Below are 26,388 nucleotides of genomic sequence, written 5' to 3'. Positions count from 1 at the left end.
GATTAAATTGTAGCATTTGAAGAGTTAAGAAAAAAGCGGCTGTACTTTTACACTGCAGAGTGGATCCCAGCATTTTATTTTCTTGGCTTGGCCAGGAAATCAGAAGGGCCTGGGCTCGGGGGGCCGCTCTGGGGGAAGTGCAGGGGGTGGGCCCCCCGGAAGTCGTGCTGCGCGGTTTAAACCTAAGGTGACCTAACGGATGGCGGGAGCGCCCGCCCGATCCTCGGCGCAGGGCGCGGCCATTGGTGACGCACGCCGGGGAGCACGGCGCCCACGTTTCCACCATTGCCTTAGCGCGGCCTCACACCCGGCCCTCGGAGTCCGGGGCTGCGGGCGTCCTCGCTTCCTCCCTCCCGGAGGCGGGCCCGACCCCGCCCCCGCGCCCCGGGTGGCTCCCGGCGGTCCCTCCCACCTCCTACCCTCGGCCTCCCCGGCACGGCGCACTCCCCGCCGGCCGCAGCCTGACACGCCGCGCGGCCCCCCAGTCTCCCCGGCCGCCTCCCCCAGGCATGGCCCAGGGCCTCGCCTCACTATGGCAGCAGCACGGCACAGCACCCTCGACTTCATGCTCGGCGCCAAAGGTGAGGGCGCGCGCCCGCCACCTGCCCCGTCGCTCCCGCCGCCGGGCGAGCTGGGGCCGGCGGGGCCGGGCGGGGCGCGCGCCGCGGGCCGAACAATGCGGACGGCCGCGCGGCCCCGGCGCGGGCGTCTCCCGGGCTGCCGCGTGCACCGACGCCCGTGCGGAGGCCGCGCTCCTGCTCCCGCCGCGCTGCGTCCCGGCGGCAGCGCGGGGCCCGGAGGGGCCGCACCAGCTCCCACCTAGACCGCGAGCGAGCCGCCCTCCCGGGCCCAGGTGGCCCACCCGCGCCCCACGCAGGCTCGGCCGCCCCCGCCGGGGGTCCCCTCGCGCCCCCCACGCGGGAGAAAGACTCTGCGTGGCCGCGTTCCCCCCTGGGGCGGGGGGCGTGCGCGGGGCCCGCCGGCGGGACCTTTCCCCGTTCCCCGAGGCGGGTAAATTCCCCCGGGGGCGGGGGCTCCCCTCGTGGGACCCGGGGCTGGGGCAGGACCGCGCCGCGCTCGCAGAATTCTCAGCCGACTGCGTAGGACACAGATCCCCCGGAAAGGGACGGGGCACGGGAAAAGGAAACGATGATTATATTATTATGGGGGCGGGGGGAGGGGTGATGTGTGAGGTCCGAGCGCGGGAACTGTAAGTCTGCGAATCCGGGAGGCTCGGAAGACTGCGAGCCGGCCAGAACAGAGGGCTGGGAAAGTCCGGACCGACTGCAGGAATTGTGGAGAGGAAGGGTGTTTTGCACGCCTTTTTCCTGGGCGCGTCTAACGGGGAGGGGGAGGGGCAGGACTGCTCGTCTTTTTTCTGGTGGCTTTTTTTTTTTTTGGCCGTGGCATGCGGGATCTTACTTCCCCGGCCAGGGATCGAACCTGTGCCCCCTGCATTGGGAGTGCGGAGTCTTAACCACTGGACCCCCAGGAAGCCCTCTCTGGTGGCTTTTAAACCTGTGTGAGTGCAGCAGACTTGAATCTGCGCTTCTCGTGCGTCCCACTGTCTTCCTCCAGTTGGCTGGAGCCACCTTTTCTATTACCATTGAAAACATTACTTTCACACTTTCTCTCTTTCTCTCCCCCCCACCCCGTTTTGAACTTCGGAGCACTCACTTTGCACTTTCTCCCCCGGTTTAAAGGATTTCCGAAGGCATAAGATGAGGAAAAAAAAAGACTGTAGGGATTTGAACAAGACCTAGGTTTGTGTCCTGTCTTGATTGGCTCTGCTTGACTTTGACTTTATTTCTCGACCTTTCTGAGCTTCTTCCCTGTGGTAAAAAGGGGGAAGGGCAGTGCACACTTCGTTGGGCTCCGCCCCCCCCCCCCCCGGGCTTTTAATATTAATGGCAGTTGCTGTAAAACACCACAAGGTTGTTAATTAACAGCAGTGTATTTGGGTGGTGGGGAAGTGACTAGGAGAAAACAAAGCATTTCTTAGTTCCCTCCTTTCTTAGGTGAGGCTGAAGGGAAAGGAGGCGGCTGAGGAGAATCAGGAGATAAAATGGTGGTTGGAGATAGCCAAAAGGTTTCGTTGAGTGATTAGCCCACCAGCTTCACCAGGGTGAGGCTTGAGGAAGAAATAGTGGTTGAAGGGCACTCAGCTGCTGAGTTGAGTTTCTGGTGGCAGTCATGTGTGAGCACTTAACCTGTGCTTATTGAGCATGGGTTTTCTAGGCTCTCAGGAGGATAACGATGAGGCCAGAAGATTCTGGCACTTCCCTCAGTCTGAGTGTCCTTGCTTGAAGCCTTAAACAGCTTTCAGCTAAATTCAGGTGTTGTCTGTTGAAATGGTTGCTCCCAATGGACTTCTGTGTTGCATTGTAGAAGCGGGGAAAACCTTCACTTAATTATATGAAGAAAAAGCGAGAGAACTTCAATACTTTGGGCAGGCACCAGCTACAGAGGGAGAGAGAACCACGGACGTGCAGTTTGGAAGAGAGCAGGAGAAGCTGACAGGTTTGAATTTGGCGAGGTGTGGAAGTGGCATCTAAATAATTAGTCGTGTGAAGAGAAAGTAATAAAAGATTGAGAAGAATTCACAGCCACTTACTCTTAATTCCCAGACTGTTAATCTTCAAGATGAGAAAGTTTTGATGGCAAGGTGAAGAACACTCTAGAAAGAGATCCTAAGGGGACGTGTATATATGCATCTGTGTTAGTAGATCTTGAGCCCCTACAGAACTGTTTAGGGAGTAAGAGAACCCTGATCTTATTGTATTCCCCCCATTACTTGATTCTGTGGGGAGGCATGTCACCCTTGATGTCCGTAGGTATCCACCCTTGTAAAATAAGGGGATCTGGCTAAACTAGGATCTCAGGTTTTGGTTTTCATTAAGGGGTACTTGGTGAGAAGTCTACCACCTGTGAGGTCTTCAAAAACATTTATTTTAATTGATAATGAGTCAAAAGGCATTACTCTTGGCATGTGAGTATTGGATGTGACTCAAGGGTGAGTCAAATGCCTGTGGAGCCTGGAATCATGTTCTTTTCTCCATTTGTCAGTAATCCTTCCTAATGCTCCAGTTCCATGATGTGATTTTAATGGAGTTAAACTTGAACCACTTAGTTATGGTATTATGTTGCGATTCTGTATAACTTAGTTACCCGCGCAAGCCAGCTAGTACCCAGCAGCCACTGGTCCACTGAGGGCAATTATAGGTTGGGCCTGGCAATGCCTGTTTAGTTCTGGCTGATGAGGTAACTCGGGAAATTTTAATTTCTGCTGAAAAAAATCTCATCTTTGATCCTCTTGTAGGTGAAGTATTGGACTGTGAAGACTCTTGAGCCCAGGAAACATTTTGTGATTTCTCAGCCTGAGGCTAACAAGAATAAACATGTCCCACATTGGTATAGCTTAAGCATCTCTGGGCTGGTGGAGGACACGTGGTTTGTTTATGCTAGGCAGCCAGTGAGCATGCTGCGTAGACAGAAGTGAGTGACATACGCACAGCCTCTGCCCAACCTGGAAAGGTAGCAGTCTTCCTTTCCATGTCCTTTTCTTCCCTGGGCTGGGAGTATCTTTGAAGGCTGACCTCCAGGGTCTGTATCTTGGACACAGTTCTGATACATCATAGATGTTTGAGAAGTACTGCTTAAATGGACCCGATTGATATTATGGAAAAGGTGGAAAGTAGTTCAAGTCCACTAGGGGGAAACAAGGCACGCATTTACCTTTAGAATGAAGAGGATGGGTCCTGAGTGGGGAAACGTGCCTGATGCTGTTGTGTCCATCTTTTGGACCACTGATCTATAGTTTATGTAGGGAAACAAAGTGACTTGTCACTCAAATTAACAAATTAGTTTTATAACAGAAATCTTAATACATTAAGAACACGGGAGTTCCCTGGTTGCCTAGTGGTTAGGATTCCGGGCTTTTACTGCTGTGGCCCAGATTCAATCCCTGGTTAAGGAACTGAGATTCTGCAAGTGTGTGGCGTGGCCAAAAAACCCCACAAAAAAACAAAACAACAACAAAAACTGATAAGGCTGCTTGGGAATTAAGGGTTTAGCCAAAAAGGTTTAGGGTAGTAGGGGTTCTAAAGTTGTATGCCTTTGACCCTCATTGGAGAAGCCTGTGGAGTTCTCAGAATAAGAATTTTTTTAAGTTCTTTATTGGAATATAATTGCTTTACACTCTTGTACCAGCTTATAAGGTACACCAAAGTCAATCAGCTGTATAAGAATTTTAAGTGCTTAAAATAACCCATTTGTTTAAAATAACATTTTCAGAATAAAACTAATATGTGACATAGTAAATAGTAATAGGTGCTTCTTTTGTAACACATTACAGTCTAGCTGCAGGCCTCATACTTTCCATAATTTCGGAGTAGAGCCAAGAAAATCAGTATTTGAGCTGTCATTTGATAAGAAAAAGCTGTGCTTTTGTTGTGACAGTGGCCAGGTAGTTGATAATGTGTGGTTTTACAGACATAATTGAAAAATATGCTGTTTACACTAATGTGTAAATAAGGATGTATATTTTTTCCCATCCACGTTCACAGAGCCCCTGAGTTGTGTCCACTGGCCCCTTGGGAGTCCATAGACCCCAGGTTTAGGCCCCCCAGGAGCTGGAGAGAGAATTGGGACTGTCGTTTCTCTATATTGTTCCCTTTGGGAGGAGATTTCCACTCAGGCCGAAGCTGTAAGCGAATGTCCCTGCTTCAAAACATCTTTTTGAAAACATAAAAGCCAGTGTTTACTAATTGCCTCCTGGTCTCGGCATTGCCCTAAGCGCATAACACATTTTAGGTAATCCTCACAACAACCCTATGATGGGTTCTGTTATCCCCATTTTAAAGATGAATAAATAAGCCTATTGAAGTTTTTCTCCTTTTAAGTTGGCTATCTGATTCAAAGCCCTGTCTATTTGATTCCAAGTCCTTTGTTAATTCCACAACTGTGAAGCCTCTTAGTTATGGCAGTGCTTCTTAATGACTGCGTGTCTCCCTGCACCCCCTCCTCCCCCAGTTTATCACTATCTGGAGACTTTTTTTGTCTTCTCACCTTGGGAGGTGCTACCAGCATCATAGTAGGCCAGGGAGGCTTTTAAACATCCTACAGTGCGCAGCATTGACAAGCCAACATATCTGGTGCTGGTGTAGAGAATCCCCGGTGTAAGTCCTAACCAGGTTGTTGGAGTGATGTGGAAGACAAATCATCAGCAAAATTCCCCTGGTTCTTTTTGGAAGTCTCCGAGGTGCAGGGAGGGAGGATGGGCCTTACCTTCCCTGAGGTTTACACCAGGGTCGGTTAGCACTTCCTACCCAGCAAAGCCTGTGGCTTCAGGTGACCCTCCCTCCCTGATTTCCGGAACCATCTTGGACCTCTCCACTAAGCTCCCGCTCTTCCTTGTATTTATTGAGCTACTTTCTGGCAACAGCATATCGTCTTTGTGTATTTTAAATAACTATAAGCATAAAACCAAACCACTTTTGATTGCATCTAGCTTTTTTGTTCTTTTGTTCAAGAACAGAAAGAAACTTTCTACTTACCCCCTCGGCATTATCATTATCCCTTGTCCCATCACACTTTATCCACCACTGTGATAGACAACACCACCCACACCCACATGCCTGCTTCAACAATGAAACCTTGGGCGGCTGATGAATGGGAAAATGCATGCGTGGGCCCCACTCTAGACTGATGTGACTCAGTCTTTGAGGGGAGGGTAGTACCTGGAATTTACATTTTTAACCAGCTTTCCTCCCAGCAATTCTGATGCTGATTAAGAATGAGAACCACTATAATAGGATCCTCATTAAAAACAAAAAACCCCTTGTACCAGAAACCTTGGAGGCACCCATCCACGTCATTAAGTCCTGTGGGTTCTACCTGCTACCCTCTCAAATTCCTTGCTCACCTTTTTCCTGGCTACAGTTCTTGGCCACAATCTCCCTACTTGTCTCCCTTGTTTGGGAAGGGCTCAGTCAACAGGAACTCAACAGATCCCCATCCCTCTTCCCATTTAGAAGCCCTCCTGTGTGTCCTCATTACTCTACAGATAAAGTTGAAACTCCTTATCAGCACTTGCAAGGTCCGTGAAAGTGCATTTCTACCTGATTCGCCAGCCTCACCCAACACACACCTGAGTCTCACACTCCTTGTGCTTCCAAGCAGCACCTGGACTCAGAATTTTCTAACAGCTCTGGAAAAGATATTTTGTGTTTGTGTGTGATGTAGGTATTCTTATACCTTAATTGTCTTTGAAATTGTTTTCTGGACTGCTTGGAGGAGGGCCCTCGTTGGAATCTGCCTACATTTGGCATGCTCTTTTGCTTTGTTGGGATTTAAAAAAAAAACAAACTCCCTTTTCCCCAACTCTGGGAGATTCTTAGTTGCACTGATCATGCTCTATTTGACCCCAGGCTGAATAATTGCACATTGCTGGGAATTCATTTTGTGAGCTTTGCCATTAAAAAATTGTGTAAACCTTAATGGGTTTTTTTAGAATATAGTTCCAAAGTTATACCCATATCTTTAAACCTTAGAGGTTGTATATGGAAAATTAGTGCTTTGTATCAAAAAGCCTCATCTAGTTCTTACTTGGTATTTCTCTATTTTGAGTGCTTTTGGAAGGGATAACAGCTGTTTAAGAAATTGACTCCGTAATCCAGGCATTTAGGAACAATCTCCACCCCAGCTAACAAGGGAGGTAGTTTTTCAAGTAATTTGAAGCTCTGCAGGTGATGTTTCTTAAAAAGAGTGTTTTCCAATTTAATAACCAACTGGTAGGTGATTTGTCTTGTGGGTTTTTTGTTTGTTTTTGTGGGGGAAAACCAGTTTTGTTTTGCAGTTAAGGAGTTACCAATTTGGAATCTTTGTATCCTCTTTTATTTTTTGGCCACACTGCGTGGCATGTGGGATCTTAGTTCCCTGGCCAGGGATGAACCCATGCCCCCTGCAGTGGAAGCTCAGCGTCTTAACCACTGGACTGCCAGGGAAGTCCTGGAATCTTTGTATCCTCTTAATTGTGTAATGAAATTGGCTGTATCTGAATCAGCATTGGAAGGCCTTTCCTACCTTCTTGGGAGGTAGATTGAAATGCTGTGGTCTCTCATAGCTTTGAAAAAAGAGCTTTTGGTGTTGGATTTGGGACCCTGGTAAGATTTGGCATTATGGGCCTTATAATTTGAATTGAGACCACCGTGGTTATACTAACCCTTGGCACATAAGGATTAGTTTGAAAGTTGTGGTTGGGCATCTGTTTAAAAACGTGTTCAAGAAAGCTATTATTGAGTTTAGTTTTTGGAGTCTCGCATATTCTGCGTGTTTTAATCTACCATTTCACTGCAGTTGTAACCTAAGCCTGCTGGTGTGCACTGTGGCTCCAACCATCATTTCATGGTAGTTTAATTACAGGCTTAGTTCTTTTGAAAAGTCAGGAAACCTCCTCAATTGAATTCTGCAAACCAAGTATGTAAACCATTGCACAAATGCTCTTTTTTAAAAATATTTATTTATTTATTGGCTGTGTTGGGTCTTTGTTGCTGCATGCAGGCTTTCTCTAGTTGTGGCGAGCGGGGGCTACTCTTTGTTGTGGTGCGTGGGCTCCTCATTGCCGTGGCTTCTCGTTGCAGAGCACAGGCTCTAGGCGTGTGAGCTTCAGTAGTTGCGGCACATGGGCTCAGTAGTTGTGGCTCACGGACTGCAAAGCGCAGGCTCAATAGTTGTGACACATGGGCTTAGTTGCTCTGCAGCATATGGGATCTTCCTGGAGCAGGGGTCGAACCCGTGTCCCCGGTATTGGCACACAGATTCTTAACCACTGCGCCACCTAGAAAGCCCAAATGCTCTTTTAAACCCTTACAACTAGGCACTTTTCCAGACCCCAAGAAAAAGACAACTCTGGAGCCCTAAGTTGCAGTGGGCCTGTAGTTTGTTAAACTGATAATGTCACCTGTGTTCTGGAATGAGCCCCTGAGCTAGTGGCCACACTTGTGATCAAAGGCATTTATGGGCTAAGCAGCAAAATTGAAAGGAGCTGGTAAGAGCCGGTAGCATGTTCTGGTTTCCTGAGCTGACTTGACTCTGGGTAGTTTCCCATGTATCTTAATTTCATCCTTTGCATGAAGGCAGCAGTGATACCAAAATCCCACACACTGTGCTGTTGGGTGGGATGTCCAATAAAATGTTTGGAAGAGTGTCAAATGATACACAAAACACTTAACACTAATTGCAATACTTAGCGCTGAATACTTTGAAATTGCGCCAGTGGGTAAAGATGATCTACTATAAAGAGGTGTGAATTTCACTTACTGAAAGATAAGGAAAGTTCTGCTGGCAAAAGAAGAGGCAGAAAATAAAGGGTTGGCATGTGATTTGAAGGTTGGTCTACTTTACTTAAAGGACCTCTCTAAGTTACTAAAGCAGTTTTAAGAAGACATTTTGATTTTTAAGATAACACTTCCGTGGGTTTATGTTGCATGACTGTTTTCCCTGGAATGGAAATTTCTCCTGTGAGAATACTGAGCAATTTCTAGGATACTGTTATATTTAGCACCAAATGGTCTCTTCTGAAGGACTGCAGATCACAGTGGTCAAGCAAGACTGATAGGATAATGGGCATTCTGAATTTCTAGATAATGTTAGAAGATATCTCAAACTGGGTTCAACATGGGGCTCCCCTTTTTTTATTGAGGTGTTACTGACACATAACATTGTATTAGTTACAGGTGTACAACCTTGTAATTTGATACTTGTATATATTGCGAAATGATCACCACAATATGTCTAGTTAACATCTGTCATCATAAGTAGTTTGAAAATTATCTTTTCCTGTGATGAGAACTTTTAACATCTACTCTTAATAACTTTGGCATACGGTATTTTTAAAAATTTTTTCTAAGAACTTTTATTGAGATATAATCAACATACAATAAACTGCATGTATTTAAAGCGTACAGTTTGATATTTTTTTCTTATTAGTAATGTATACATGGCAATCCCAATCTCCCAATTAATATCCCCCCCCCCGCCCCCCGCTTTCCCCACTTGGTGTCTATATGCTCTCTGCATCTGGGCTCTATTTCTGCCTTGCAAACCGGTTGATCTGTGCATACGGTATTAACTATAGTCACCATGCTGTACATTGCATCCTATGAGTTACTTAATGGGACCCTTTTTCTTAGAACCAGTGCTGTGGATCACACTTGGGGAAACAGTAATGGTGTACATTTTAGAAATGGTTTAACACTGAATTTTTGAGCTCTTTAAGCTGCAGCTAAGTGGCCCAGTTGGTGCTGGGGTTGTGAGGAAGAGGATCATGGGCCTGTCAGTCCAAGTGTTTGATGTTTGTCTAGGTTGGAGAGAAAAAGAGCTTACCATCAATTTATTCCCTTTGGAATATGATAGGTCTTAATAAAGACAAAACAAAAAAGCATTTTGTGAATGTTAAATTGTTAAGAGTTCCCGTGCATATTTTTTCCTTTGAATAAAGGATATGGCTTTACTTGAAGAAACTGTAGATGCTGTTCAAGTAATGGTTTATGCATTTGTCTTTGTACATATTTTTAAGTTATGTGCTCATTTTAGACTACCTACAGGGTGTAGAGAAATAGGAAGGGGGAAACCCAGATCTCTAATCTTATCACAAGTAGATAACCACTATTGATGTTTTGGTGTATGGGACAGATGGCTTATTCTTGTCCCATATATAACTAGGGGGCAACACAATGTCGTGATTAAAAGCACTGGATCTTTGGAACCTGGCTGCTTGAGTTTGGATCCTACCACTTACTAGCTGTGTAACCTTGGGCAAAACTTGACCTCTAGGCCTTGTTGAGCTGGCTACACTTTCATTACTTTATTGAATGGCAGCAGTGAGAGCAGACATCCTTGCCACCTTTACCATTAAGTACGATGCTGGCTGTAGGTTTTTTTGTAGATACTCTTTATCAAATTGTGGACATTACCCTCTGTTCCTATTTTCTGTGTGCTTTTATTTTGAATGGGTGTTAAATTTTATCAAATGCTTTTCCTACATCAGTTAATACCGTGTGATTTTTTTCCCCCTTCTTTAGCCTATTAATATGGTACATCAAATTGATTTTTTTAAAATATATTGAACCAGACATGCATACCTGGAGTAAATCCCATTTGGTCATGGTACATAATTAGTTTCATATATTGCTAAATTCTATTTAAGGATTTGTTAAGGATTTTTGTGTTTCTATTCATGAGGGATATTGGTCTGGTCTGTAGGTTTCTCTTTTGGGGCCATCTTTGCCTGGTTTTGGTGTTAGGATAATGGCTTCATAAAATGAATTCGGAGGTGTTCCCCTCCTTTTTTATTTTCTGGAAGAGGTTATGTAGAATTGATGTTTAATTCTTTAAATGTTTGTTGAATTCTCTCGTGAAACCATCTAGGCCTCAAGATTTCCTTTCTTTGGAGTTTTAAAATTTCAAATTCAATTTCCTTAATAGTTATAAGGCTGTTCAGATTACCTGTTTCATTTTGGTGAGTTGTGGTTTGTATTTTTTGAGGACCTAGCTCATTTCCATAAGTTGTCAAATTTATGTGTATAGAGTTGTTTGTAGGATTCCTTTATCCTTTTGGTGTTTGCAGCATCCGGAATGATAGCTCTTGTTTGATTCCTGATGCTGGCTATTTGTATCTTTCTTTGTTTTTTTTTTTTGGTGAGTCTTGCTAGAGTTTGTCAATTTTATTGACCTTTTCAAAGAAATAGCTTTTTGCTTCGTTGATTTATTGATTTCTCTATAGTTTTTTGTTTTCAATTTCATTGATTTCTGTTATCCTTATTCCCTTCCTCTGCTTGCTTTGGGTTTTCCTCTTTTGCTAAGTTCTTGAAGTAGGAGCATAGCTTAGTGATTTGAGACTTTAAAATGGAGGCTGGTACTCTTAAATACTCTCTGGTGTGAGGTTGTTCCTGTTAACTGCTAATGTAACTTGTATATATTCCTTAAAACACAGGGGTCCTAGTTATTAGGTTATTAGCTGTTATTTTTTTCCACATTTAATAAGTTGCTAAGTTAAATGTAGGAAATATTCCTCAGATTATTCCAGTTTCAAATTCTAGAATGTCACTTCTGGAAATTCAGGTTGTAGAATTACAGCTGAGTGTCCCTGTCGGTTAAGAATTTAGAGCTGGAAAAGACCTTAGACGAGGGGTCAACATACTAAGGCCCTTGGGCCAAATCCTGCTCCTCTGGCCTCTTTTTGTACAGCCCTCCAGCTAAGAATGATTTCTGCCTTTTTCCTTTTTCTTTCTTTCTTTCTTTCTTTTTTTTACTGGCCGCACCGCTCTGCTTGTGGGATCTTAGTTCCCGACTAGGATTGAACTTGGGCCCTTGGTAGTGAAAGCGCAGTCTTAAACCACTGGACAGCTAGGGAGTTCTCTCTGCCTTTTTTTTTTTTTAAATAACTTATTTATTTATTTATTTATTGGCTGTGTTGGGTCTTCGTTCCTACGTGGGCTTTCTCTAGTTGCTGCAAGCAGGGGCTACTCTTTGTTGTGGTGCACAAGTTTCTCAGTGTGGTGGCTTCTCTTGTTGTGGATCACAGGCTCTAGGTGTGTGGGCTTCAGTAGTTGCAGCGTGTGGGCTCAATAGTTGTGGCTCATGGGCTCTAGAGCACGGGCTCAGTAGTTGTGGCGCAAGGGCTTAGTTGCTCCGTGGCATGTGGAGTCTTCCCGGACCAGGGCTCGAACCTGTGTCCTCTGCATTGGCAGGCGGATTCTTAACAACTGCGCCATCAGGGAAGTCCCCCCATGCCTTTTAAAAGGCCAGTAAAACACACACAAACATTTGTGACAGGACCTGACTTGGCTTGCAAAGCCTGGCGTGGTTACTGTGTGGTCCTTTGCAGAGCAAGCCTGCCCACCTCTGCCTTTAGATTTTCTAAGCCCAGTGGCTTGCTTTCAGAGCCCTCTGGAAAAATATACAAGTATAGGTCCCTCACAGTCTGTCATAGCACATGCCACTCCCTGTGCCCTCTGTCGCTGTGCCATTCTCCAGCCTCACTCACTTTCCTGGCGCTTCCTGGGTGCTGCCCAGTCTTGGAGGGGGGCCCTCTGAATGGGACAGACCTGCATGTTGACTTGGCCAAGTCTGCCCCAGCCAAAGCCAGAGCAAGGGAAGGTGTCGGGGCCACCTCAGGGACAGCTCTGATAGGAATGTGATTTTTGACATTAGAGTTCACAAAGTCTAAACTGCTTTATCTCTGGAAATACTATTTCATTGTTGATTTGCAACCTAGCGTAGAAACTCTGGCAGAAATCGTAGCATTTTTTTAATTTTTAAAATAGAAACACAGATGCTAATAGGTCTGAGCTGTGAGGAATTCTGCCTACCTAAAGTTAATGGGAAGAAAGCTGGATATTCATATTGTTTAAGTCATTGGAAAACATATTTCATCCTTCCTGGATTAAAAAAAAAAAAAAAGTCCTGCCTTCTCTACTTTGGGAGAGAAATCTTGTTCTCTTTCTGGGTGGAGCTGAAGGCCATCCCTCCTTGGGCCAGCCTGTAATCTGTTCTCATCCTGCTGCTCTGGGAGGTGGCAGGTGGTGGCTGGACCCCTTTCTGTGCCTCATGGTGGACTGTGGACAGCAGTGTTGAACTAGAGGTAGGATTTTCCCGGGCCAGGTGCCTCAAGTCTTCTTCTCCTGTCCTCTAACCTCAGACCCTCTGCCACCTGCTTGACCTTTTTAGGATGCTGCTGGGCCTGCTTTTGCTCCCTTTAACTTCCCCTTCCTGTTGGGTTGAGCCCAACCCTCAAAAAGGGTTCATTGTGGTTCTGACCTCTTCTCCATGTCCTCTGCATTGGCAGTCTTCCCTTGCTCTCTCCCACAGCTCCAGCCCGGTTGACTCCTCCCCCTCTGAAAGCATGGGCCATGGCTTCCTAGCATGCCTGATGTTCCTCCAGTGACTCCTTCCGTGAGAGAGCAAGTGGCCTAGTGTTGGGCCACAAACTGTCAACTTCCCCCCAAAGCAAAGCTAGGCTTTTCCCAAATCTCTCTCTTCTCTGTCTTATTTTATAACTCTTGGTTAGCCTCCCATGTGGGCTAAGTCAGAAGGTAAGGACAGAAGAGTTTGAGCCACGTGCCACCTCTGTGGAGGGAGGTACACCCTCCCTGTGCACACTGAGGCTTGTGGGTTGTGGCTACTTTGAAGACTTTCCTAGTCTTGGGGGAAACGGGCTTATCAGGAAGAAGAGGGGACAATATTGGATTAATGTTCTGGTTCCAGAGCACAGAGGGATAGATTATTTTTTTTATAAACCCTCTAATTTCTTAAGGAGATTGGCTCTGGGTTGGTGTTATTTTTTAAGCTGAGCAGGGCTCCTGCCACCTTTCCAGTAGATGTTGGGGGCCCACCTGTCAGTGGGAAATGCCCTTTTAACTGCTTCTGCAGTGGGAAAGGGAAGGCAGGGCAGTGAAGCAATTAGCCACGAGTTTACAGTATACCAAGTGTACCGCAATGTGAGTTTTAAGAAATAGTCATTGTGGCTGGTATTGTAAACAGTCCCATATGGTTTTCCTTAATGTACGTTTGCATGAAAAGAGCTAGGGTGTTATTTCTGTGTTGTGTGGCTGTCAATCCAACTTCAGTAGGTCGCTTTCTTTCTTTCTTTAGTTGATTTTTCCTGGTTCGGTTTCTCTTCTCTGTGCATATCAGAAACTGTGCTCTGAAAATAGGCCCAAATGGTTGATGTCATTGTTCCTTTCAGTATTTTGCAGCCCCACCCTGGTGCTGTATTTTTTTTAATTGAGGTAATTGTAATTGACATAACGTTTTAGGTGTAGAAGGTAATGATTCAATAAATGTAAATGTTGCAAAATGATTGCCACAGTGTGTAGTTAACATCCATAACCACATATAGCTACAAGTTATTTTTCTTGTGATGAGAACTTTTCAGATCCACTCTCCCAGCAGCTTTCAAATATACAATACAGTATTAATAACTGTAGTCACCATGCTGTGATTGAACCCGAGGCACCGAAACAGGCTGCAGACATGCTTTAGAGGTAGGAAAGCATCTCAAATGCGTAGGGCGCAGCCATTCAGACACTTGCTATTTGATGAAGGAGGGTGGGGATGGGTAGAGAAGACTACCCCTGGCAACCCCTTTAATCTGGTGTCTGGGGCCTGTCTTTTTTTTTTCCCCCCCGGTTGAGCAGCTTGCAGGATCTTAGTTTCCTGACCAGGGATCAAACCCATGCCCCCTGTAGTAGAAGCTCAGAGTCTTAACCACTGGACTGCCATGGAAGTCCCTGGGGCCTGTCTTATGGTTGATTGAAGGGTAGAAACTGGCTTCTGGAACTTTGTTGCCTTGATTACCTCAAAGTAACCGAGAATCTAAAAGTGTTGCTTGTTTATTTGGATATTTTTAGACCACTTTATTGAGATATGATTCATACAATTTGCCTATTTAAAGTATACAGTTCAGTGGTTTTTGGTATGTTCCAAGTTGTGCGACCATCACCACAATTTTAGAACATTTTCATCATTCCAGTAAGAAACCCTGTGCCCCTTTGCCATCACTCCCATTTCTTCTAGACCTCCATTTCCCAGGCCCTGGCAATGACTAATTTGCTTTCTGTCTCTAGGGATTTGCTTTATCTGGCCATTTCATATAAATGGAATCATACAGTACGTGCCTGGCTTCTTCAGCTTAGCATGATGTCTTCACAACTCACCCATGTTGTGGCCTGTGTCAATATTTCATTCCTTCTGTGGCTAAATAATAGTCCGTGGTGTGGATAATACCACACTTTGCTTACCCATTTATAACTTGATGGGCTGTTGGGCTGTTTTCACTTTTTGACTATGAGTCATGCTGCTTTGAACATTCCTGTTGGCGTGGGTTTTGTGTGATGAGATTAATCATCCTGCAGCTGTTGTAAACTAGGACTATATGACCAAGCTGTCGAACCTAAGATAGGCTGAGGAAGCACCTGCTTGACCTTCACTTTAATCCTTAGAAGTTAATTAGGTTTTTGAATGCCTGAGAAGTCTTCTGATGCACAGACCCATTGTTAAAACTTAAGAAAAACTTTTTAATATAATTTTAAATTTAAGTTTTTTTTTGTAAAATATGAAGACTTCCTGTTTATCATATGATTTCAGTAATGTAAACTTGTTGCCCCTGCCTCTCTACATTCTTTTTTTACATCTAGCATATTCAGAGTGAGTTCAAAAGATGTTCTTGAACCGTTAGGCTGTTGTGAGCAACCGGCTGGGGTGGGATGGGATTTTGTTCTCGGGGGGGATATGCCAGAGGGGGTGGTAACTCTGGAATAGATTTTTTAAAATGTGATATATATTACATAGAGTAAATTTTAGAGTACAGTTCTGAGTTTTGACCAATGCATTGCTGTCCTGTGAACACACCACTGTGAAGATGAGGATATCTGAGAGGATTTTAAAGCAGATACTTGAATGATTTCAAACTGTATTTGGAGTCCATTTTCCTTATCTTCCTCTTTCAGGTTTAGGGGCCTATCAAGAAGACCAGGAAGCTGGTAAACTGCACAACCCAAGCCTGGCTCATAGGTTCTCTGACATTGGAGTCTCGGGTTTTGGGGAAAGGATACCTGCATTTATGCTTCCCCTTGCAGGGAGCTGCAAACAGATCTGCCAGCAGCTTCAGGGCCATCCTCCCACGAAGAGAGTGTAGATCTCTGAAAGGAGGAGGCGGGAGTAGGGGCTGGGCCCTCGGGCCTGGATGGCAAATGGGAAGTGTGTGTGGAGGAGGCAGATCAGAGGGCACCTGGTATCAAGAACAAGTAAGGGCATGGAGCTCTGGAAATTCCAGGGTCTGGGGAGTGGGAGGTGGGATGGAAGGAGGCTGGATTTTGGGCCTCACCACTTGGGCATGGTGCAACCATGGGAATAATTAACCACCTCTTGGAGCTTTAATTACTCGAGCTTTGTGAGAGAGACCTAAGAGACAGTAAAATTTGGGGGGGAGGGAGTCCTGGATGGTGAGGTGTGGCATTTCTAGCCCATATAATTAAAGATACATTTAGCAAGAATAGAAATTCATCTTCTAATTTTATAAGCCAGGTGCTGCTTAAATGTGAGAGAGCAGAAAGGAACACAGCCACCTAATTTTGCAGAGGGGACTAGTGTGATTCTGGCCCACAGCTGGTACAGGGTAATGGTACAGGGCAGAGACTTGGCATTGTGTAGCTTAAAGTCCTCATACCTAATGTCCAGAGTTTCCTTAGTTGAAGTATTTGAAGTTGGAAAAGACTTAAAGGCACAAGTCAGGGTCACAGGGTGGAGAGTCCAGAGTTTTTCTGAAAGTGTGAGAATTGCTTATTTCCTGAGGGCAGCCTCTCTAATGAAATTCCCTTAGTTAAGGAGGTTACAGTATCTTAGCCTCTTAAAGCTGAAGAAGTGGGAATCTAACTGAAGCATATTTCCCTGCCTTTTTGCCAGGGCACCTGGTGTCATAGGTTTTTATTCGGCAGGACTCTCCTCTGCTTGGGCTAGTAAGGTTGAGTGGGTATAGCTAATCTACTTATGTCCATAGGGCCACCCACCTTATGGATCGATGATTAAATGGCAGTGCCTGACTGAGGGACGTAGGGTTCAAACATTGGTATTGGGTTCCTTATAGGAACCCTGCGAAGTGGTGTCTCCATTTTATGTTTGATGAAGTGAGGTCTGTAAGTGAGGGGTGCCCTGGCCAGTGAGTTTGAGTGGTGCAGAGAGACTGTGGTGGGGAACTTGTGGGAGAAGCTTCAGGGGACCGATAAGGGGGATTTTAAGTGGTAGGGGTATTAACCATTGGTGGGAAGGAGGAGGGAGGTCCCAGCTGGATTTTGATTGCAGACTTGAGATTGGGACAGTGTGGGGAGTGGGTGGGAGGCATGTTCCAGCTGGATATACAGATTTGGTATTCAGCCATTTGGAGCTGATGGCCAGGGTCAGAGGAGTGAGGTTCATTATCCAAGAGAGGCCTATAAGTGGATCCCTGGGACAAAATGAGACAGAGAGAGGTGAAACCTTGTCTTTCTTTGCCTTCTTTTGATAGTGGTGTATTTAATTTGGATCAGACCTCCAAGTTGATTCTTTTTAAGTTATTGTTGAATAAAAACACACAAAGTGGGCAGTGGTCTGGAAACGAGGACATTGAGTTGCCCATTGGACAAAGGAGACACAGTTTGCCCTGGGACAGGTCACTGTGTTTCTGAGCACTTTGAAAGGCTCTGTGAGTGCTTCACAAGTTACACATCATTCTTGCCTGGGCAGAGTTTCCTAAGAACTTGTGCCAAGCAACATTTTATTAGCCTAGTTTGGATTACCGTGTCTACTTGAAAGCGGTGTACTTACATCTCTTTTAGCATTGAATCTATTTTCTGATTTGTAGGCATTTATGACACTGCTATCTTGTATTCCCAAATTTGGGTGTACTCTGACCCCAGGCTCCTGCTCGCTCATGTGTAGAGCATCTAGTAGTTCTCAAGGGATTGCATTGCCTGTCTCCCTTCTGCCCCTGGGAGATTGGGGTGCAGGGTCTTTTTTTTTTTTTTTTTTTAGCAAAGCAGGGCAGGGGGCTCTACTTGTATTTAGTGGATATGGCTGGAATTATCAAAAGTCCTGTGAGGGACAGGAAAGTCATTCACATCATATTTTCAACCCAAGCTGAGGAATCCTGGTAGAGCAAGCACATTTTGTTTGGTCGTTACATGTTCCTTACTAGACAGGCATAAAGGTTGAAATTGAACAATTAATTAGAGAGCATTTTCTGGAGGCCTGCCATGGGTTACCTGTGGCTATAGCTTGCAGGGAGTTTGGAATTTTTCCAGGCCTCCTGTTTTGTTGAATATTTTCTCTCTCTTTTTTAAAATTATTTATTTTGGCTGCACTGGATCTTAACTGCAGCACACGGGATCTTTAGTTGTGGCATGCGGACCTAGTTGCGGCATACATGTGGGATCTAGTTCCCTGACCAGGGAATGAACCTGGGCCCCCTGCGCTGGGAGTGCGGAGTCTCAGCCACTGGACCACCAGGGAAGTCCCTAGTTGAATGTTTTCTATAACCTTTTGGTGACTTGAGTATAGTCAGTTTGGAGATAGCGGCGGTTTTCTTTTTTGTATCTAGTAGTTTAGATCAGTGGTTCTCACACGTGGCTGCACATTGGAATTTCCCAGGGAGCTTTAAAAAAGTGATGCCGGGTCCCTCCCCCACATTTTCCTTTAATTGGTCTAGGATGTGGCATCAGAAGTTTTTACAACACCCCAGGTGGTTATAATGCACGGCTAGGATTGAAAACCACTGATCTAGGTGTTCTAGAAACTGCAAAGATACAGGAATAAGGATGATTAATTTAGCCAAATGAAATTTTCATTTACCCACAAAATATTTATTGAGCACTTGAGATCAGGATGACCAAGGAAGCCACCTTGTTAAGGCTAGCGGACCTTATTTCTTTGACTTCCAGTTTTCATTTAAAACCTCGATTCTGGAAAAGAGATGCTAGGTAGTTGTGTTAGCTCCATCTCTGCTTTCTGGAGTCTTCCCCAAGGGCTGGGAGCAGCTTGGGTGACAGGGGAGCCCCCAGGTCAGGAGGAAGGTGAATATGAAGTGAGGTGAACAGTGGGCAAAGTGGCGTGGTCCCTGTGTCCCTGGCAGGGCCGGCACACTTGATGGCCACAGGGACTGGGCGGTGGCAACAGCCAGAAAGATCATTTGGACCTGGTATATTTCTGTTGAACTGGGGGATAAGCCCACAGTATAGAAATAAAGGAACACTAAATTGGATCTCTTTTGTAATATGTTTTCCTTCAGTTTGAAATCTGGCCGGAGAGCCTCCATTAGCCCGCTCAGTGTCTTTCTGCTAATTGTGCCAGTTAGAAAAAGGGGATGGTTGCCATGCTGGGCTTGGCCAGCAGTCAAGGGCTTTGCATGTATCAGACAAAGACACCCCCTCTTCCTGTCCAAGGGACAGAGTTTGCTCCAGCTCAGCCCCGGGGCCCTCATTCAGTGCACAGCCTGGCCAGTGACCCTCAGGGTGGCCCTGCCTGCATGGCCCCCTTCACTAGCATGAGGGGTTTGTGTTCTGTTTTGTAATGTGCCAACTGAACCCAGTCTTGAGGCCGTTTACCGGGAGTGATGATTTGTTTTATACACTTTCAAAACAGAAAACATCTGTTCTGGCCAGGGAGGGATTGAATAATTGCATAGTGGCTTTCCTAGTCACAGTTCAAGTACTGCTGGGCGCACTTGTCTTCACCGCCCCGCAGCTCAGTCACTTCTGCTGTGGCCCGGCCCCGCCAGGCTTCGTTGACAAACACAAACCCAGAATGAGGTCAGTTCTTTGTATTAAATTTGAAATGGAAATTTTTTTCGGGGGTTGAATTCAGTCTCAAAACCACAGTTCTGGGGGATGTAACTCAGGCCTCCCCTGTTAATTTCCTGAAACCAATTCCAGAAGAGCAAAGCCAGCTAGATTATTGTTTGCCAAATGAGCTTCCCAAAGGCACAGATTTGCGGGGACTGAGGGAGACACGAATGAGACAGGAGGTCACTGTTGGGTGGTGTTTGTGCTCGGGTGGGGCGGTGGTGTGGGTGCTGCTCCAGTGGTTCCTTCCTGATGCGGGGCTTTTTCCTGAAGGCGCCTCAGTTCATCTTGGCCAGGGACAGGGCTTGGCTACCCCCACAATCTCCGACCCTACCCAGGTCCGCACAGCCTGCTGGACACTGTCTTCTGAAAAGAGGAGGCCCCTCCCTTTGGGGTGAACCCCTGTTGATGTTTTCATGGGGGGTTTGAAGTCCCTTTGCTCTGATCACTTACTCCTCTCACACTTGCGGGTACCGCAGCAGGTCTCTGGGCCAGGGCTGCTTGTCTCTGCCTACTCCTGGTGTGCTGTTTGAGGATACAGTCTGTCATTTAGTTTTGTTCTAAATGCTGTCCATGAAGTTTGGTTGTGCTGTGCTTAATTGCTCTGTGTTTGGAGATGGAGAAGATTAAAAAAATCATTCACTGCCATTTTTGCTACTCCATTTGCTTTTGTTAAGCAAAGTTAAAATATGAATTTTGGTGGGTGTATTAGTTGGGTAGGGCTGTTATAACAAAGTACTACAAACCAGGTGACTTAAAACTACAGAAACTTATACTCTCCCAGTTTTGGAGGCTAGAGTCTGAAAACAAAGTATCAGCAGGGCCACACTCACTGCCTCTAAGGGCTCTAAGGGAGAGTCCTTGCCTGCCTTTTCCAGCTTCCGGTGGCTCCACATATTCTTGGCTTGTGGCCGTTATCATGCCAGTCTCTATGTTTGTCTGCACCTGCTCCTCCTCCTCGCTGTGTCTTCTAGGCTTCAGTCTCCGATAAGGACTTACTGGAATTAGGACCCACCTGTATACGCCAAGATGATCCATCTCTAGATCCTTAAATTAACTGCATCTGGAAAAACTCCAAATCAGGTCGCACTCCCAAGTTTTGGGGGTTAGGATGTGGACGTATCTCTTGGGAGGCCACTATTCCACCCCTTACAGTTGAGGTGGATGAAATCGTCTGTTTTTTAAATGGCAGTTAATTTACATTTTTAAAAATGTCTGCATAGGCCAGAATAAGACAGCTGCTGCCCATTTTGGCCTCTGAATCCAGTTTGTGGCCTTCATTCTTAACTGCACTGAAAGGTGTTGGAAGCATAGTTCCAAATGTCATTGGAGATAGACTCTTGTGTAGAGTGAGGAAATCCTGCCAGTCCATTTTGGCACTCCTTAGTTTATGGAAGGAATTCTAGTGTAATTTTCTTGTGAAACCACACTGCGGTCAACTGCGGATCTTGTGTTTTTTGTTTTTTTTTTTTCTTTTGTCCTCGTTTCAGGTCACAGGGATGCTTTGTTTTGATGCTTTGCAGCCTCCACTCTTTTCCTTCGTGTGGAAAAAGCACCAGCCTGTGGAGGGCTCGTGGGACAGTACAGAGTGATTCCTTTTCCTCATCTTGGTTCTTTATCTTACCCTTCTCAAGGAATGAGTACTTTTGCAGATACAACTAGAGATGGATAAATTGCATTTTGCTTTTCATCTAAGTATCATAATGTTAGATGTTCTTGAGGATTCTGGCTTCAGGTGAACCTACAGAGGTTAATGCAGTTTCTATAACCTTGACCTCAGTCCTGGACCTGAGCTCCACTTTGGTGGCGGCAGGTGGGATGGGAGATGGGGTCACAATGTGGAGCAGCTTGTACCATATTGAATCATTGTGCAGCTTCTACCACTTAGAAATAGGTTACTGAGTGGTGCCATTTATCTTTTTACAATAATAAAAGACATCCTTATTGTAGAATACCTGGAACACAAAGCCAAAAGTTTTGAAGTCATTTATGGTACCCATCAGCAGTGGATGGAATCCCTTTTCTGGTAGTCTATATCCTCATTAACTTATTTAACCTAAAGTGGAATGTCTTTTATCATGTTTGTATTTCTGATTTCTGGCTAGGCTGAATATTTTATTATGCTATTTCTAGTTGGCTGAATATCTGTTTGCATTTTTGGCACAGCTATTTTGTGGTTGGTGTTGCCTTTCTTTCTGTGTTACCTGGTAATCTGCAGCCCCTCCCTGTAGGGTCGAGAATGTTCTAGCTCATGACAAAGGGGATAAGTGACACTGGCAGCTCTGTTTAGGTTTTCTTAAACGTTCATTCATCAAACTGTGCCTTGCTGGCTTTGCTTCTGAGTGTTTCATCCTGACCATCTTGCCTTCTCCCCCCGCTCTCCAGCTGATGGTGAGACCATTCTGAAAGGCCTCCAGTCCATTTTCCAGGAGCAGGGGATGACAGAGTCGGTGCACACCTGGCAAGACCATGGCTATTTAGCGACCTACATAAACAAAAACGGCAGGTGAGATGGCTTTGAGTGCTCTTCAGGTTTGAACACTTCAGCTGTGTGTGTGTGTGCCTGGGAGGGGGTGTGTAAAGGGTGGTGGTAGGGTGGCCTCCGGGTTTTTTTCTTTCCTCCTTTGGCATCTTTGAGAAGTGGGCTAGAATTCAGTGCTTCTCAGCTCCAGCTGCACAGTAGAATCGCCTCTGAGTGCCTTCACAAAATCCCATGCCCAGGCACTCCCCCCAGAGATTGAGGCCACTGGGCATCACTGTTTCTCCAAAGACCCCCAGGTGATTCTGTGTGGCCAGGACCCAGAACCCTTGGGCAGCATAAGCAGTATGAACCCGGGAGGCAGTGATGCAGATGGCCATGTGCTCCACTGCAAGAGTTTCTGCTGCAGCAGGTCTGGGACAGCCCCCCAAATAGCATTTCTGACAGGCTCCCAGGGGATGTCATTGCTGCCGGTCAGCTGACCCCACTGTGAGTAGCACTGTAATAAGTGGTTATCAGTTAACACAAACGGTAGTCAAATTCAGGATGAGAAAGTCTGCAAGTATCTTGACAGGAAGCTGGGGGGATCCAAGAGTTCAAATTTTTTGTTTTTGTTTTTCTCCTTAAGACTTTATAGATGATCTAGACTTTTTACCTGATCAGTACGTAAAGGAAAGTCAACCTAAGACTAGGAAAGGAAATGACTGATAACAGAAGACACTGGTGCATTGAGCTCTTTGCATTTCCCTAAGTCTAGGTTTGTATCTTCTAGACTGGTGTATAAAATTGTTAAGATTCTTAGTAATTTGCACTGTTAATTTTAAAATGTGAACTCCTGGGTATTTTTGATGGCTTTCATTCCATTTTTCCAGTGGGAGCTAAGTTCTAGAATTCCACATAGCTTCGTTAATGTCCCACATTCTCTCCCCTGTTTTTCTAATTAGAAGACCCCCCCCCCACCGAAATCTTACAGAGGCCCAGAAGACAATGCTGTGAGATGAGGGAAACTTGTACTTCTGAGCTCACCCCTCCTTCCATTATTTTCTTTATAAGTCTACGTGGTTCACCCCTGTGGCAGTGATTGGTGTTTCTTCCCCTGACGCCTCTCAAAGATACCCTAACCCCTCTCCTCCCAAGCCCAGATTTGTATTTCTGACTACATAGCAAATCTCCGTGCATGCATGTAGCAGATACCTCCAATGTATCTAAAATGATTTCTTCTCAAAGGTGGTCGGAACCCTCCACTGTTTCCATCCTCTGGCTCTGGCCCAGTTAATGGCAAGTCTCCTGGAAGCAGAGGTCTGCAGCTGGCACTGTGCCCTCCAGCCTCTCTTCTCCATCCTCCGTGCCCCCATCTCTCACTTCTTAGCTGTGGTCCATCCTTTGGGGACACAGCAAATCAGACCTTGCCTCTCTGCCACCTCAGTAGGTTCCTCCTGCACTCCGTGTGAAGCCGTGCATCTCTTACCACCTCCTAAGCGCCTTTGTAGCTGGGCAAGGCCAATCTCTTTACCTCAGTTCTTGAATCTGCTTCCCTAGACACCAATCCCAGTTTTCTAGAAGGCTTAGGATTCTTCCTGGAAGGGAGTTTTTGAGTGATAAGAGTTGTTGGAAATTGCTTCTGAAAGCAGAAAAAAAAGAAAAATTAACATGCTTAGTTTCCTTTTTTTTTTTTTGGCCGCCCTGCGCAGCTTGCAGGGTCTTAGTTCCCTGACCAGGGATTGAACCTGGGCCCCCTGCAGTGGAAGTGTGGAGTCCTAACCACTGGACCGCCAGGGAAGTCCCTGTATAACTTAGTTTAAAAACTTGTTTTCCACATTGGTCTTCGTCTTCTCTCATTTGGCTAGCTGGGACCCATCCCCATGCTGCCTGTCCTGAAACCTCACTCCTCTCTTCTACGCCCAGGCAGCTGCTGGCTCAGGGGAGGGAATGCAGCTCCACACCCTGCTTCTGTCCTGACTTCTGATTAATGACCCCTTTGTGATGCTGAGGTCTTGGGTCCTCAGTCACCTTTTTTCTTGGTCTCCATTTTCTCCCCTTATTTCTGATTTTAATCCGGTGAGGTTGGTGCTTTGACCCTACCTTCTGGCATTCTCAGTCTTCCTAGGTTCTCTGGCGGGGGATTCTTTGCTAGAACCACCTAGCTGCTTAAGAGATGGCATTTGTTTATCCTTCCTTTACCCCTAGCCCCTCTCCTTCGTGTGGCTGATGGTGGTGGTGGTGGTGGGTGGGGGGATGGTCAGCTCGTTCAGGTGTAGGTGAGTTTGTTGTGTCCTGGGACTGAACTTGATTTTGAGGCCATTTAAGGGCTGAAGGGAAAAATTAACTAGTTGTATTTATTTTATTTTTTTAGATTTATTTTTAAAATATTTATTTTATTTGGCTGCGTCAGGTCTTAGTTGTGGGAAACAGGCTTCTCTCTAGTTGCAGCTCACAGGCTCAGTAGTTGTGGTGCGCAGGCTTAGTTGCCCCGAGGCATGTGGGATCTTAGTTCCCAGGGATCTAACACGCGTGCTCTGCATTGGAAGGCGGGTTCTTAACCACTGGACCACCAGGGAAGTCCCATAGTTGTATTTATTTTTTAATCCAAGCACACTGCCTGTGTTCTCTGAACAGAAGTCTTAGTCTTATTTAGTATTATTCAAATGTTTCTTTAACCACACCTTATAGTAAGAAGTGATTTTATATCAGATGTGCACATACACATATGCATATATACAAATATACATATCTAATTGAAAGAAAAGTTTCTTTGGATAAGTTTTATGTATATGTGATACACTTTTTTACTTTTATTTCATAAAAAACTCTAAATACACTAAATTAGAGGTTAAAGCTTTACCTGTAAGGAACTACATAAGGTCCCTGTGACATACTCCCTTTTTTTTCTTAACTCTTTAAAAATGTAAAAAGCATATTTAATCTGCCGGCTTTACAAAACATGCTGCGGGCTGGATCTGGCTTGCAGGCCCCGAACTCAATGAATTTAGCCACCACCTGCTTGCAGTAAGAAAAACATGACTCTGTTTTGAACTCTGAGGGTAATTGGGAGAACCCAGTTTGCTTCCTACCCCCCGCCTCTCTTCCTTTTAAGGAGGGAGTCAGTCACTGCTGAGGAACCTTCTTAAAGATCTGATTCACAGAGCTTGCTGCTGAATCACTTTCTGGACCTAAGAACCTGCTTTGAACACCTTAGCACTTGATGGCTGTCTCTAAAATCTTCCCTAAGTGATTGGCTTCCCTGCCCCCATGAAGAGGCTCTAATAAGAAAGCAACAGGGTTAATATGTAATTTAGGGAAAAAAAGAACAGTGGTTTTGCCTTTTAACTGGGTTGGTGTCTTTTTTCTTTTGAGTGCCATGATACAATTCCTAACCCTAAAATTATGCTTTCCTCTGTAGCTTTGCCAATTTGAGAATTTACCCGCATGGATTGGTGTTGCTGGACCTTCAGAGTTACGACGGTGATGCGCAAGGCAAAGAAGTTGACAGTGTCAGTTTTCCACTTTTATTTATTCAAGTATTTGAGGATCACAGAAACTGCTCAATTTAATGATAAAATTATTTTCACCTATTTGCTGACTTCCCAGTTCACTTAATTTTAAACTTGCCTCCCTTCGGATAAATGATTTTAGAAGAAAAATAGTTGTTCCTCAGTAGTTTTTAGGAACCTGGCTGTCATCTTTCCCTTGACTGCTTGTGTACTGAGTAATGATTTTACTTTGCATTGGAGGGAATGTAAACCTTTAACTAGGATGTTACAGCTGCAATATCCTAGAGCTTTCTTTCCCCTTTGCCCTTATCTTGTTGGTACCTTAGGCTGAAGTGAGGTTGGCACCATGAGGGCTAGTTGACGTGCGAGTGTGGAACTGGGCCAGGCTTGCAGGCGGCTGGAGGGGTGGGGGAGGACAAGTGTGTCTGGGCATCTGCCAGTATCACAGCTCTGTCAACACGGCCTTAACCTCCTGGTCTGTAATTTAGCTGTTCCACTCAGCTTATTTGATAAGCCCATTGATTTCTTTTAATTGCAGCTTTTGAACAAAGTAGAAGAAAGAATGAAAGAATTGAGTCAGGACAGTACTGAGCGGGTGAAGCGGTAAGTCCACTCCTGAATGTTCTTTTATATTTGGTTAATCGATAAAATGATCGGAATGATGGTGTCATCTCTGAGCACTGGCGAAGATGTGGAAGAGATCAAAGTCAGCCTCTGCTTCTGGCCACTTGGTAGGCTGAGGTAGTGGGCCCTTACACCAGGAGACTAAATGTATATAAGAGACAGGGAGAGGGATACCAGACAAAATGGAACGAAGGAGGAAAGGAGTGTATAGTGATTCCAAGGGGCTGGAACTGTATAATGCAGAGACTCAGGAGGGGCTGGCACCGCAAAAGGGAGCTAGAGAACTCCTGCTTGACCCTGTCCAGTAAAGAGAAAAGATCGTCTATCTGTCCTCAGAGTTCTGCGCCCGAGTAGAATTAAGCAGTTTTAAGAGCTTTTGACAGCATGGGGTGATAGAAAATTTGCCTCAGTGCTTTCAGGT

At 45.4% G+C, this 26,388-nt stretch overlaps 1 protein-coding gene across 1 annotated transcript in view; it reads left to right on the top strand.

Moving 5' to 3' along the window:
* The first annotated feature begins 312 nt into the window (after positions 1-312).
* Positions 313-26,388, top strand: part of SMS (spermine synthase) — a 52,119-nt gene continuing 26,043 nt past the window's right edge. The window contains exons 1-4 of the mRNA XM_057719276.1: positions 313-581; positions 21,759-21,879; positions 25,253-25,343; positions 25,882-25,946. Of these exons, the coding sequence (XP_057575259.1) occupies positions 533-581; positions 21,759-21,879; positions 25,253-25,343; positions 25,882-25,946 (326 nt within the window). The 5' untranslated portion in view covers positions 313-532. The remainder of the gene's footprint in view (positions 582-21,758; positions 21,880-25,252; positions 25,344-25,881; positions 25,947-26,388) is intronic.

Source organism: Hippopotamus amphibius, chromosome X, assembly GCF_030028045.1.
Source record: "Hippopotamus amphibius kiboko isolate mHipAmp2 chromosome X, mHipAmp2.hap2, whole genome shotgun sequence".
Taxonomy (NCBI): domain Eukaryota; kingdom Metazoa; phylum Chordata; class Mammalia; order Artiodactyla; family Hippopotamidae; genus Hippopotamus; species Hippopotamus amphibius.
The sequence above is the reverse complement of the archived record's forward strand: the minus strand, read 5'-3'. Positions and strand labels throughout refer to the sequence as shown.